Source organism: Eretmochelys imbricata, chromosome 6 (assembly GCF_965152235.1).
Source record: "Eretmochelys imbricata isolate rEreImb1 chromosome 6, rEreImb1.hap1, whole genome shotgun sequence".
In the NCBI taxonomy this organism is placed as follows: domain Eukaryota; kingdom Metazoa; phylum Chordata; order Testudines; family Cheloniidae; genus Eretmochelys; species Eretmochelys imbricata.
This window is the reverse complement of record NC_135577.1, coordinates 102,505,557-102,521,108: the sequence shown is the minus strand read 5'-3', so window position 1 is coordinate 102,521,108 and position 15,552 is coordinate 102,505,557. Positions and strand designations below refer to the sequence as shown.

At 40.2% G+C, this 15,552-nt stretch overlaps 1 protein-coding gene across 3 annotated transcripts in view; it reads left to right on the top strand.

The window, feature by feature from the left end:
• The window catches only part of PPP4R3A (protein phosphatase 4 regulatory subunit 3A), a 73,322-nt gene that overhangs the window by 46,857 nt on the left and 10,913 nt on the right, over window positions 1-15,552 (top strand). For all 3 annotated transcript variants that reach the window (XM_077819274.1, XM_077819272.1, XM_077819273.1), the window contains 6 exons: window positions 7,552-7,629; window positions 7,711-7,827; window positions 8,437-8,553; window positions 12,515-12,646; window positions 12,760-12,862; window positions 13,879-14,037. In XM_077819274.1, coding sequence (XP_077675400.1) covers window positions 7,552-7,629; window positions 7,711-7,827; window positions 8,437-8,553; window positions 12,515-12,646; window positions 12,760-12,862; window positions 13,879-14,037 — 706 coding nt within the window. The remainder of the gene's footprint in view (window positions 1-7,551; window positions 7,630-7,710; window positions 7,828-8,436; window positions 8,554-12,514; window positions 12,647-12,759; window positions 12,863-13,878; window positions 14,038-15,552) is intronic.

The window sequence follows — 15,552 nt, the reverse complement described above, 5'->3', positions numbered from 1 at the left end:
TGTTGAACCTCATCAGATTTCTTTTGGCCCAATCCTCCAATTTGTCTAGGTTCCTCTGTATCCTATCCCTACCCTCCAGCATATCTACTACTCCTCCCAGTTTAGTGTCATCTGCAAACTTGCTGAGGGTACAGTCCATGCCATCCTCCTGATTATTAATGAAGATATTGAATAAAACCGGGACCAGGACCGACCCTTGGGGCACTTCGCTTGATACTGGCTGCCAACTAGACATGGAGCCATTGATCACTACCCATTGAGCCCAATGATCTAGCCAGCTTTCTATCCACCTTATAGTCCATTCATCCAGCCCATATTTCTTTAATTTGCTGGCAAGAATACCGTGGCAGACCGTATCAAAAGCTTTGCTAAAGTCAAGGAATAACACATCCACTGCTTTCCCCTCAATCCACAGAGCCAGTTATCTCATCACAGAAGGCAATTAAATTAGTCAGACATGACTTGCCCTTGGTGAATCTATGCTGACTGTTCCTGATCACTTCCCTCTTTTTGAAGTGGTTCAGAATTGTTTCCTTGAGGACCTGCTCCATGATTTTTCCAGGGACCGAGGTGAGGCTGACTGGCCTGTAGTTCCCCGGATCCTCCTTCCACATCTGTAGGCGTGGTAGGGATAGGGATGCTCAAAGGGTAGGAATGCTCAAGTACAGGCTGATGAGAACGTCGGCACTGGCACCGAAGTGGCTGTGGCATTGAGTGCTACTGCCACTTCCTGCTTCTCTCCAGTGGTGCAAGAGGACCCAGTACCTCCGAGGGCGTCATCTTCGTCCTCCCCAGATGAGGCAGTAGCAGGCACATCCACCACTTTGCCCACTATGGACACCAGAGCCCATCAAGACCTGCTCAGGAGGGTGGCCCAGAGCTTGCAGGCAGAAGTGGTCTCTGAGGACACAGATCCCATGGTGGATATTCTGGCCCCATAAGGGACCTTGAGGGTGGCTCTGCCCCTCATCAGAACTATACAAAATACCACCAAGGCGCTGTGGCACATGCCTGTCTCTATCCTGCTGACAGCCAAGGGCATAGAGCACAAGTACTTTGTGCTTTTTCAGGGGTACGAGCACTTCTTCACCCACCCCCAGTCCAGGACTCTGGTGGTGGAGGCAGTAAACCACAAAGAGCGCCGGGGCAACCGGAGCCTACCCCCAAATCCAAGGACCTCTTCGGTTGGAAAGTCTACTCCACTGGGGGGCTCCAGCTTCGCGTAGGAAACCAGCAAGAGGTACTGAGCAGCTATGCTTATAATTCTTGGAGCTCTCTGGCCAAACTCCAGGAATTGCTTCCAGCGGGACTCCCTTTTGGGGTTTGGAGCGGTTCTGGAGGAGGGAAAGATGGTGGCCAGGACCTCGGCCACCCGCATCAGAGCCAAGGCCATAGGCATGATACACTCTTGGCTACAGGTCTCAGGGCTCCCGCACGAGGTGCAGAATACAATTCAGGACCTGCCCTTTGATTGCTCCGGATTTTTTTTGCGGAACAGACAGACTCAAGGCTACATAGCCTTAAGGACTTGCGGGGCGACCCTCAAGTCTTTCAGACTGCATACACCAGCCGCACAAAGAAAGACATTCAAGCCCCAGGTCGCCCAACGTTTCTACCTTGTCCCTCCTAGACAGGACTTCTATAGGAAGCGGGGGGTAGAAGCAATAGGAGGCACCCATCTCAGTCCTCCTCTGGCCAAGGGCAGGGCTTGGCTAAGCAGCCCTCAGGTAAGCAGTTCAAGGTCCTCCCCTTCGGCCTATCAGTGGCCCCCTGGGTGTTCACCAAGTGCATGGCAGTTGTGGTGGCTTTCCTTTGAAAGCGTCAAGTGCAAATCTTCCCGTACCTAGACTGGCTCATCAAGGGCCAGTCCCAAGCTCAGGTGGAGGACCATGTGAACCTGGTACGTATGACATTCCTCAGTCTCAACATGGTGAAGTCTGCTCTGGTTCCCACTCAAATATAATTCATCAGGGCCCTCCTGGACTCGGCCTAGGCCAGGGCGTTTCGGCCCAAATCTTGTTTTTTAGCCATGAGCACCATCATACAAGGTTTCCACTGGTTTCCCACCATGACAGTCAGAAACTGCCTAAAATTACTCGGGCATATGGCAACATGCACTTGTTGTGCAGCATGCAACACTGCTCCTTCATCCCCTCCAGGCGTGGCTGGCCCAGGTGTACAGACCACACTGGGACCATTTGGACAGTCTGGTCACACTTTCTCCTTGGGCTCTCGAATCCCTCCGGTGGTGGTTCGATCCACAGTTTGTGCGGGACTACCCTTTTCCAAACCTCAGCTGTCGCTAGTTACAAATGCATCAGCGCTTGGATGGGGAGCTTACCTGAGCAACCTCAGGATTCAGGGTCTACGGTCCCAGGCAGAACTATCGCTGCACATCAATGTCCGGGAGCTATGGGTGGCCTAGGTTGCCAGACATTTCAGACCCATCTTCAGAGCAAATGTATATTGATGTTGACGGACAATACCACAGCAATGTTCTATATAAACAAACAGGGTGGTGCTCGCTCCTCTTCCCAGTGCCAGGAAGCCCGTAGGTTGTGGAACTCTTGCATCGCCCATTCGATACAGTTGGAGGCATCGTATCTACCAGGCACACAAAATGAGCTGGCCGATCACCTCAGCAGATCTTTCCATGGCCACAAATGGTCTCTCCAACCGGATGTCATCAGCGATATCTTCTTGAGGTAGGGATCTCCCCAGGTAGACATGTTCGCGACAGGAGGCAACAGGAAATTGTTCCTGAATCACAGCCCCAGCTTGATTGCGGATGCCTTTCGCGTCTCGTGGACAGGGCTCCTGCTGAATGCATTCCCGCCATTTCCACTCCTCACAAGATCCTTCTCAAGATCCAGCAGGACAAGGCTTCACTGATTCTCATAGCGTCAGTGTGGCCCCGCCAACACAGGTTCGCCATGTTGTTGAACCTCTTGATGGACACTCCCATGATTCTAGACCTCATCACGCAGGACCACAGCCGTTTTCAGCACCCCAACCTGGAGTGTCTCCACCTCACCGCGTGGAAAATCCATGGCTAAACCCATTAAAGCTCCAGTGCTCTGATTCAGTTAGGGAGGTTCTTCTCGGCAGTAGAAAGCCCTCCACTCGTGCCACTTATCTAGCCAAGTGGGAAATGTTCTCTGTTTGGTCCTCACGGAAGGGCACCCCTCTGCTTAAGTCCTCAATTCCCTTTATACTGGACTACTAAAGCAGTAAGGGCTGACAGTCTTGTCAGTTAAGGTGCACCTGGCAGCTACTTTTGCTTTCCACCTGGGCGCAGCGGCGCAGTCAGTATTTGCTAACTCCATGGTTGGTCATTTCCTTGAAGGGCTAAACAGACTGAACCCCCAGGTGCAGCAGCTGGTCGTCGTCCCCCATGGGACCTTAACCTAGCGCCCTCAAGGCTCATGGGGCCCCCTTTCAAACCTCTACCAACTTGTTTGTTGCTTTACTTCTCTTGGAAAGTAGCGTTTCTAGTGGCTATAACGTCTGTCAGAAGAGTGTCTGAGCCCTCTTGCCCTCTTGTATAGTTTTTTTTTTTTTTTATAGGGTCAAGGTACAATGGCAGCCACACTTGGCCTTTCTCCCTCAAGTTGTTTGACAGTTTCATGCAAGTTAGGGCATCTTTTTGCCAGTGTTCTTCCCAAAGCCACACGCTAATGACGGGGAACGCAGACTCCATTCCCTAGATGTTAGACAGGCTCTGGTTTTTTACATTGAGCAAACAAAGCCGTTTAGGAAGTCAACACAACTCATCATTGCCATTGCTGAAAGAATGAAAGGTCTGTCGATCTCATCCCAAGAAATCTCTTCTTGGATCACGGCCTGTATCAGGACATGCTACAACCTGGCAAAGATTCCAGCTCCACCACCGACAGTGCACTCCACAAGAGCCTAAGCTTCATCTGCAGTTTACCTGGTGCAGGTCCCCATCCAGGACATGTGCAGGGTGGCCATGTGTTAATCTATGCATACGTTTACATCATCAGCAGGCTAGAAACAATACTGCGTTTGGCAGAGCAGTGCTCCAGTCTACAGCTTGGTGATCTCTGACCCCTCCTCCAAGGGACTGCTTGGGGGTTACCTACTTGGAGTTGACATGAGCAATCACTTGAAGAAAAAAGAGTTTAACTACTTTTCATAACTGTTGTTCTTTGAAATGTGTTGCTTATGTCCATTCCAAGACCCACCTGCCTCCCCTCTGTTGGAATATCCAGCAAGAAGGAACCAAAGAGGTGGCAGGTCGTCAGGGACCTATATGCACAGTCATGTAGGCGCCACTCCAGGGGGCTGCACAGTCGGCAGGTATCACATGCACACACCTACTTGGAATGGACATGAGCAACACATCTCGAATAACAGTTACGAAAGGTAGGTAACTGTTTTTTCTTTTACTTAGCTTTTATATTTCAGTTTTCTATAAGGTGCATTTATATATAATATAATATTGTGAGCAACGCATACCCTTGTTCATCTCAGCGAGCAACACAGCCTTTAAGTGCATTAACAGGCTAAGCTGTAACTACAAAGCTAACTGAGTTTCAGTTACAGGTGGCCTATATTTTCTAGCAAGTTCTTCTGTTCTAATAACAGCAGCTTGTTGTGCACATGTCAGATACAGGATTTGTATGCATGCTATAGGATGGGATTTTTCAAAAGAACTCATTCCTATCTTAACTCTACAATGACTTAAATGGGAGTAGGGTTAGGCCAGGGCTGAGAGCTTTTGGAAAAAATCTCATCCATAGAAAACACTATGTGTTTGTTAGAGGTTTGAGGAGAAAATTGTATATCATATTTGCAATACAGTTTCATAAAGTTTCAGAACAGAAGGTACCATTATTAGAGCTACTCTGGCCATTTGTATATCCTAGGTAATTACATTTCTCCCAGTTACTTTCATTTTGAACCCAGTTACTTGGGTTAGACTAAAGCATTCCAGTACTGATGAGACTAAACTGTGTGCCACAAGCAGAAAACAGGAGAGATTAAGATACCACCAGTGCCTGAGGCCTCCACAGTGGCAGGCATTTGACTGGGTGGGATATGCCCAGATGATCCTAGCTGCTAGGAAGTAGATATAGTATGCCATCACAAAGTACTATATTGTAATACATACAGAGAGGGTTATAGAGTTATGGTTGCATACACAACTTTTAGCACTTGGGGTAAAATTTTCAAAATGCCTCTCCAATTTAGGCCCAGATCTCATTTTCAAAAGTGATTTAGGAGCCTAAATCATTAACTTTCAATGAAAATGGTACGAAGCTAAAGTCACTTAGACACTTCTGAAAGTTGTACTCTTCCTGACTTTTTATTGCTTTTAACCCTGTAATTTTAATGTTCTACTAATTTAGCTTTTTATACTCGCTTCCAGGGACCGTAATTGAGATGAAAAAGATGTGGTATAGACCATCCACTCATTCCCACTCCCAATAAAGGAGAAAAAATATGTTCCTTATGAGGTCATCTAGATGACAGTTATGATATGTTGCTATCATGGCAGGAATAAGCATGGATCTTGTTACTGGTTTAAGTGGCAATACATGGACCAGACTACTTCTCTCTTCCAGTTTGAGGTGGTGGTATTAATAATGTATGGTTCAATGTGCCACCCAGAAATACGTATGGCTTGCCAGCAAGTTAAAGAAGTATGGGATGGATGAATGGACTGGATAGAAAGCTGGCTAGATCATTGGGCTTAACGGGTAGTGATCAATGGCTCCGTGTCTAGTTGGCAGCCGGTAAATTGAATTGTAGACCCCATACTTGACTTCCTTGGGTATGACTTCAGTTGGAATCTGAAGTGTTCGCTCCAGGCTACTAGTAAAGTTTTTTGTCTCTTCAGCTATAACTCAGTTTGGAAGATCTCTAGAAGCTTCAAATGAGGCTTCTTAGATTTCCTTTTGATGTGAGTAGGTGGTTGGCATTGCTTATCCTGATCTGAGCCGAAGAATTGCAAGATTGACAAATGGCACTCTTTAAGTATATAGGACACTTCCAAAGAAATCTGGGTTTCAGTCACTGTTTTGTTTTGGGTTTCTTGGCCACTTATTGCATTAATAATGTCTTAAGTATATTTCAACTTAGTGTTGAGTAGATTTTTCAAACGCTGCTTATATGTGGCGTGTAGGAAGCTTTCCCAGGCAAGTGCTATCAATTACTGTTTGGGGGCGGGGGATTGTTTTGTTTTTAAGAATTTTTAGCTCTTAGAATTATACTTGGTTTATGTTTGGAAGGTTAACTGATATAGTGCTGTCTTCTTAAATCTGCAGACAGATGGCTCTAGTGTGTCTGCCGCTGCTCATAGCTTTGCTAAGCTTCAGCAGCATGAACGTTAATCAATCTTGACTGCTGCCATTAAGAATCTTGTGAGCAGCGGCAGTGGAACTGATAAGAATCTAATCATTTTCATTTGGTTTTCAGCACTCACCCCTTTCCCAACATCTTGGTGTTGGAATTTTCCTTTCTGTCATATCATTCTTAAGCTGCTGGGTATAGTTATGTTAAGATCTCTGGTAAAATTTCCAGGTCCTGTTTATGAATGATGTGGATAGAAGAGAGTGATTGATAAGGGTACATTATAAAAAAAAAAAAAAGTGATACTGAGAAAGTCAGAGAATGATTATTGAGGGGAGGGGAGAGACCGAATATGGGATGATAATCAGACAATATAATATAGGGAGATATGAGGATTGAGAGAGACAAGGAAAAGAGGAGACTGACAGATGACAACATAAGATATAACACAATTGGAAAGAAAATGGAATGAACCTAGGAAAGAAAATTGCATACAACAGCAAGGAAAGGACACATAGTCAGTTACATGTCACCTTGATTGATCGGTCTTTCAGCCCTCATATAGATTACGCCAATCATAATGTCTTCTATCAGTTACATGTATTAAGTGGAAAGTTGATTAACACTGTTACAATTAAGTATCTTACACAAATGTATTTTCCCTTTAAAATTACTCTTGGGGGAATTCTGTGCCAAAAAAATAAAAATTCTATGCACAATATTTTAAAATTCTGCAAAATTATGCATATTTTATTTGTCAAAATAATACAATATAATCACACTAGTTTCAGTTATTTTGGTAACTTATTTCAAAATATCATCAAGTTTGCCTGAGTGTTTGGTGTTTTTTTGACAAATTAGATTCCTTACTAGACAAATCAATAGAGAACTTTGAGTAATCCATTTAAACTACAATGTAGAAACTTATTTCCCACTCCCCTCAGAAGCAGTGCAAGGGCTTGGGGCAGGGTGTTGTGCTGAACACAGCCAGCTGACCACTGTTGTTATCTGTTCTGGCGCCACAGCATCCTCTGGTGGGCGAAAGGTGGAACTGCAGCACTTCGTGGGCAGAATTTTTTTCTGCACAGAAAATGCAAAATTTTGTGCCGGACATAAATTCTGTGCATTCACAGTGGTATAAAATGCTTGGAGGCATGGCTTTGGGGAGTTAATATTCTGAGGGTTAGTTTCAGTATTGCCAAATAAACACATGGCATTGTCTTACTTTTGTAGGAAGATGAAAAATTTCTGACAGAATTGTTTGCACAGTTAACAGATGAAGCCACAGATGAGGAGAAAAGACAAGAATTGGTAAGCATTTGTAAAATATACATGAAGTGACTATTCATTGTCTGAATTTTGTTAATCACGAACATGTTTTCTACATTTTAGGTAAACTTTCTGAAAGAGTTCTGTGCATTTTCTCAAACATTACAACCTCAAAACAGAGATGCTTTTTTCAAAACATTGTCTAATATGGGTATACTGCCAGCACTAGAAGTCATCCTAGTAAGTTAATGCAATATCTATTTTTCTGAAATGACTCTTTGTAAATATTTGTTGTAACAGTTAATTTTTTTCATTTCAGAAAGGTAATTATTTAACAAGTAGTTACAACAACACTGCAGTGTTATGGCTTTCTGAAGTACTTAGGGATTTGTTTTGTCTGAAAGGGATACTATCATCTTGAAATTCAGTCCACTTTAAAAAAACAAACAAACAAAAAAAACAACTTTAAAGTAGTTTTAGGTATTACATCACTAAGTCCACCTAGCAGTTTTTGTGAATTTGCAATTTTTTCCAATCTTTATTCCTTTTTCTGGTCTGTTTCTATGTTCAAACTAAAACAGGGCTATAACCAATAAACCAGGGAAACTGTTAAACTGATTTCATACAAAGCTATCAATTAAACAAGAAAAAAACGGGGGGAAGGTCTCATCTCTTATTTATAGTGACTTTAGTTATTATTTGTAACAGTAATAGTTAACAGTAAAAAATTCAGACAGAACTATGATTTCTGAAATTGCTTCTGCTCATTTAAAATACTACTGTCATGCCTTTCAAGTACAAGGATTTTTGTTTTTTAAAGTACTTAAACAGTTTTACTTGACTTTCCAGGGTATGGATGATGCACAAGTGCGAAGTGCAGCTACTGATATATTCTCATATTTGGTTGAGTACAATCCATCCATGGTACGAGAGTTTGTTATGCAGGAAGCTCAACAGAATGATGATGTAAGTAGGAGGTCTTCTGAAGCTTTTTTAGAAGATTCATATTTCTGTCTCTATTATTAGTGACTAAATCCTACTTTATGAGTTTGCATTTTTGACAAATGTGCATTTGAAATAGTTTTCCAGAACCTTTCCTTTTAAAAAAAACAAACAAACAAACAAAAATCTATGGTTGGAAGGTTCTCTCTCGTACCCATCACAGTAGTATTTACAATAATATTATTAATCACAACACAATTATATAATCTACAGCTTACCCTATTTTATCTATTAATCTTTCATATGTGGAAAGGTGACCATATCTCCTCATTTGCGTAGCCTTCTTGGACCCCAATTCTGCAAACACTTACACTTAATGTTAAGGAACATGACTATCAGCAGTCGAATGGGGCCTGGGCACATTCTTAAGTACTTACTTTTTGTTTAAAACAACCCAATCCTGTAACTTTTCTACCCTGCCAGGTGCACCAATTGATGTGTAAATTTTAAGGCTGTCAAGCAATTAAAAAAATTAATCACACTGTTAAATAATAATAGAATACCATTTATTTAAATATTTTTGGATGTTTTCTACATGTAGCTAATTGATTTCAATTACAACGCAGAATATAAAGTGTACAAAGCTCGCTTTATTTATTTTTGATTAAAAGTATTTGCACTGTAAAAACAAAAGCAATAGTATTTTTCAATTTACTTAATACAAGTACTGTAGTGCAATCTCTTTATCATGAAAGTTGAACTTACAAATGTAGAATTATGTACAAAAAGAACTGCATTAAAAAATAAAAACAATGTAAAATTTTGGAACCTGCAAGTCCAGTCAATCCTACTTCTTGTTCAGCCAGTCGCTCAGACAAACAACTTTGTTTACATTTGCAGGAGGTAATGCTACCCCCTTCTTGTTTACAATGTCACCTGAAAGCGAGAACAGACATTCTCACGACACTGTTGTAGCCAGATGCGCTGAAGATTCTTGTGTCCCTTCATGCTTCAGCCACCATTCCAGAGGATATGTGTCCATGCTGATGAAGGGTTCTGCTCGATAACCATCCAAAGCAGTGTGGGCCGATGCATGTTCATTTTCATTATCTGAGTCAGATGCCACTAGCAGAAGGTTGATTTTCTTTTTTTGGTGGTTCGGGTTCTGTAATTTCCGCATCAGTGTTGCTCTTTTAAGACTTCTGAAAGCATAATACACACCTTGTTCTGCTCAGATTTTGGAAGGCACTTCAGATTCTTAAGCTTTGGGTCGAGTGCTGTAGCTATTTTTAGAAATCTCACATTGGTACCTTCATTGCGTTTTGTCAAATCTGCAGTGCAAGTGTTCTTAAAACAAACAACATGCTGAGTCATTATCCGAGACTGCTATAACATGAAATATATGGCAGAATGTGAGTAAAATAGAGCAGGGGATATACGATTCTCCCCCAAGGAGTTCAGTCACAAATTTAATTTAACACATTTTTTTAACGAGCATCATCAGCATGGAAGCATGTCCTTTGGAATGGTGGCTGAAGCATGAAGGGGCATACGAATGTTTAGCATATCCGGCACGTAAATACCTTGCAATGTCGGCTACAAAAGTGCCATGCAAATGTCTGTTCTCTCTTTCTGTTGACATTGTAAATAAGAAGAGGGCAGCATTATCTCCTGTAAACGTAAACAAACTTGTTTGCCTTAACGATTGGCTGACCAAGAAGTAGGACTGAGTGGACTTGTAGGTTCTGAAGTTTTAGATTTGTTTTGTTTTTGAGTGCAGTTATGGAACATCCAAAATATTGAATAAATTTCAATTGGTATTCTATTGTTTAACAGTGAAATTAATCACGATTAATTTTTTTGCGTTAATCACGTGAATTAACTGTGATTAATTGACAGCCCTAATAAATTTTAAGCTTTTTGTTTACCTTCTTTATTTTTAATAAACCTTTTGCAACAACTGTCACTTTTAATATGCATCCAGAGATTATTTTTTTACTTGAAAAATTACATTAAAGAAACTTTGTTCTTGTAATGTATTTAGCAAGCTAAATTCTCTAAAATAATTTTGATTATAGGATCAGAAATTTAGGAGTGCAAGAGATGTCAGTTTCAGAATGGTTAAGAAACATGTAACAGTTCAATATTTAATAGCACTTAAATGAATCCTTCAATATGTTAGGAATTTGCTTGTACAATATAATAAACAGAAGCTCTTTAATTTAAGTAAGATAGTGTATTAGTGAACTGTTGCTGTATTAGAACAGTCCTGCAACAGAAATAGAATTGGGGCTGGAATAAAGTAACTGTAAAGAACAAAGAAGGAAACGGAAAGCCATAGAAAGATGGAATTTTGAATAAAAAATGAACCCATAGCCATTTAAAAATGAATTCTGGATCTAATATACTTGGTATATGTTTTAGCTGCTTTATATACCTGTCTCCCGTAATCTTTTTGGTGTTACTTTAAAATACAGTCAGCTAAACAAAGAAAGAAATTGTACTACCTTTTATTTCCATGGTAATTTAAGATGATTCTGAGCATAGCTCTATTTAATTTCTGTATTGGTAGTTTAAGACCGTAATTTAATAGTGGGCAACTAAAATATTTTTAGTTCATATTTGGCCAGTGTTTCAAGTTCCTTTTAAAACTTGTTTTGTTTCAGGAAACATACTTTCATATAGTACAGCTAATTTAGTTTCTGTGTGGGAAAACTTCCTACAAATATGAAAGACAAGTTATAAATTAAGGCCCTGATCCTGCTAACAAATGTGCTTAATTTTACTTGTGAGTTGACCCATTGTCTTCAGTTGACTACTCAGGTGTGTAAAAGTAACGCATGTGTATAAGTGTATGCAGAATCAGGGCCTTAACCCATTGACAGATGTCTGAATTTCCAGAAGGTCCTCCTGTTGCTGGTAAAAGAATAGAATATCAGGGTTGGAAGGGACCTCAGGAGGTCATCTAGTCCAACCCCCTGCTCAAAGCAGGACCAATCCCCAACTAAATCATCCCAGCCCGGGCTGTGTCAAACCTGACCTTAAAAACCTCTAAGAAAGGAGATTCCATCACCTCCCTAGGTAATCCATTCCAGTGCTTCACCACCCTCCTAGTGAAAAGGTTTTTCCTAATATCCAAACTAAACCTCCCGCACTGCAACTTGAGACCCTTACTTCTTGTTCTGTCATCTGCCACCACTGAGAACAGCCTAGATTCATCCTCTTTGGAACCCCCCTTCAAGTAGTTGAAAGCAGCTATCAAATCCCCCATATGCTTCTCTTCTACAGACTAAATAATCCCAGTTCCCTCAGCCTCTCCTCATAAATCATGTGCTCTAGCCCCCTAATCATTTTTGTTGCCCTCCGCTGGACTCTTTCCAATTTTTCCACATCATTCTTGTAATAGGGCATGCAAGCACTAAGGGATTATATAAGAATGGAAAGTTTTACTCTTGAACTCCTATTTTGCAAACATTTATGCATTTGAATAACTTTACACATGTGAGTAATCCCATTTAGTTCAGGAGTTCTGTGTGTTTTCAGAAGTAGGGCCTTGCATTATATTTTAAAAGGACACTCAGGTTAAAACTCCTAATTTCAAAAAACAAATTCCCTAATGCACATACTTAAAATTCTTAAATTGAATTTATGATGTACCCTCTCACTACCTTTTTTTTGTGTTTTCAAAAAATGTGTCTAACTTTTATCCAATTTTTTTATTTATATGCCATTTTTAGTTGCTCTAAAAGATTCTCATGGATGAGTATAGTGCATTAATATTAGGCATGCAAACAGAGTAGGTTTCCATGGGCATTTTTAAAAATACATTTCAAGGATCTATTTCTATTAGTCCTAAACTTTGTCCTAAAATCTTGTATTTTACAAAATCTTAGTTTTGGGCCAAATTTGACCTGACAGTGTCCCTTTTAATTTTAGTTTTTCTTAGTCATTACTAATCTCTTCATTTTTATCTCTCTTCTATTAGGATATTTTACTCATTAACCTCATCATAGAACACATGATTTGTGATACAGATCCTGAACTTGGAGGGGCAGTCCAACTCATGGGTCTCCTTCGTACTTTAGTTGATCCAGAAAACATGCTGGCCACAGCCAATGTAAGTGCATTCCCAAATTCGAGTACGGTTGGGGGTTTTTGGTGTGTTAAAATGCTGTTGGTAATGTATGTTACTTTCATATTAAAATATTAATGATTTTTTTTATCCTTTAGAAAACTGAAAAGACAGAATTCCTGGGTTTCTTCTATAAACATTGTATGCATGTTCTCACAGCTCCCTTACTGGCTAATACAACAGAGGAGAAGCCTAGCAAAGGTGAGACTACTGTGAATGTTAGCAGTCATGTCCAAGGCTATTGAATTGTAGTACATAGAATAGAATAACTGTCAAAGGATGTCTGAAACTCTGCATGATCAGAATAAGAGTATTTCAAAAGATTAATGTCTGATTGGAGCCAAAAAGTTGACTCGGAGCCATGTGAAAACATTGGAAGTATGCTTTTCAGTTACTCCTTTTGAAATTCATATATTCAACAAAGAAAAATAAAATTTAATTTTGAACCAGCTTCCAGAAAATTTTGAAATTGTATTTTATTTTTCTTTGAATCTCATGTGTGCATTTATAATAGCCTGTAACTCAACTATGTTTCAAATCAACTAGTTTTACATCTTTAGACGAAGAAATCTGAGTTTAAATTTTCCATTTCTCTCTCTCGTTCTTTAACATATAATTCTAATGGGTCCTTATTTCATCTTTGATCTAGTGCTAGGTTGTAGTCTAGAAGCCTTTCTTTTTTTTTTTTAAATCTCTTACATGCCTTTTAACAAATTACTTTAGGCTGGGTCCACATTAGAAACTTTTGCTTGTATAGTAATGTCAGTTAGGGATGACTTTTTGTACAACATTTCTATACTGGCAAAAGCCGTAGTATAGATGCAGTTATGTGGGCATAGCAGGGCTTTTACTAGTCTCTCTTATTTTGCTCACCAAACTGGTATAAACTATACTGGCAAAAGCACTGTTTTGCAGATACAATCTGTGTCTATAGTATAGGAGTATTTGCTTGTGTAGTGATCCTGGCAGACCTTTTCAGATGTAGACCTGGGCTTTTGGTGAAAATACCAAATCACTGCAGGGATTGTATATTTGTTTTGTAAAGGTCTAAATGTGGCTTCCAGTTATTTACCTAAACTAGTTGCAGGAGAGCACAATGGCATTTAAGCATCTAGTTATCTGATTGCATCTGCAAATTTGGAGTCACCTTGTGAAAAGTAGGCCCTAAATATTTTTAAAATCATGTTCTTGTTAACATTTTGTTTTTTGTTTTATAGATGATTTTCAGACAGCCCAGCTCTTGGCATTAATATTGGAATTGCTAACATTCTGTGTAGAACATCATACGTATCACATAAAGAACTATATTATTAACAAGGATATCCTACGGAGAGTACTAGTTCTCATGGCCTCAAAGCATGCTTTCTTGGCGTTATGTAAGTTTGAATTATAGAGAATAAACTATTAGCTTTGTGAATATTAATATTTAATTCTTTAATTGTATTTTACTGGAAGAAAAACACATTTACAGAAGCATGACAGTTACCAGTTCAGTACAAATATGCTACCTTTACAATTAGGTCTATATTTCTCATAGCAATTTGTTGATATGTTATTCCTCAATGATGAAGCAAGATGAAATTGAAAGAGGCTGTATTAATTAAACTAGCTAGGGGAACACTTCCTAGGTTTTAAATAATACTGGCTTTAGAAAAAATTTAAAAGCATTTTTTAATTGGACATCTGGATCTCTATCTATAATAAATGTAAAATTTTAAAATACTGAGGATCTTCGCTGTTGATGCATGTTCAGATGCTTCTCCTGAGCTAGTATTTAGAATCCAGTAACAGCACATTGGTCAAGGTCAGCACTTCTTGGGCTTGTTTATACAGGGCTTTAGTCCGCACCAGAGACTTGTAAATTCTAGTGTGTTGCACATTAACTGGCCTGTTCTGACCCTGCTGGCATGTAGTAAAAGTTCCTTAGCATGCATTAACATAGTCCCATTTAAAGCAGAATTATATTAACATGTGAAAAAACTTTTAATGTGCATTAGCATGATTCACGTTAGCTGGTTAGTATGTGACACCCTAGTGCACACTAGAATGAACACCTTTCTGGTGTGGACTAATGCACAGTATAGACAAGTTGTGTTGTGCTAATGATAGTACTACTTTCTGGAGAGAAAGCACTTCTGGTGGTAAATGTCAGTGAGCTTTGAACAACCATGTAAAGAAAATTCATTTCATTGTCAAGACTAATAGTGGGAAGACCTTGAACAGCAACTCCAAAAAGTTCAAGTGACTAATTGAGCAGTTGTTACTACCTTTGCAAAAGGTTCACAGGGAAATAAACAGCTTAGAGTGAGAAGGGCGTTTTGAGTGTTCCATTGAAAATCATTCTGGCAGAATCAAAGCCCTTCAATAATGGCATTTCACACATGCATAGTTGGTCCATTTTCATCACTTTTCACAAAACAATGGAGGGAAGGTTACCTGCATTAGACCTGGTCTACAGTACGAATTATGTCAGTAGAACTACATTGGTCAGAAGTGTGGAAAATCCCCATCTCTGCTGAGCATGCAGTTATACCGACCTAACTCCTGATGTAGACACACTATGTAGAGTTATAGCTACTGCCGCTCAGGAAGGTGGAGTGCCTGCGCTGAGAGGAGAAGCTCTCCTGCTGGCATAGGTAGCGTGTTCCTTAAGACTACAGTAGCCTAGCTGCACTGGTGCAGCGCTGTAAGTGTAGAAGAGCAAGCCCTCAGTTATGCACAGTAAGGTGCTGTTAGAGCTCAAATGCTAACGGAGCGCTGGAGTTCCTCAGAAGGGAGAGCCTTGAAAGAGATGTAAATAAATCAAGTCTCCACTGTGTGTTTGAAAGAGAGAAAATGCCATTTCCCATTTTAAAATAAAAGAAGGTTTACATTTCAAAAACATACAAAAT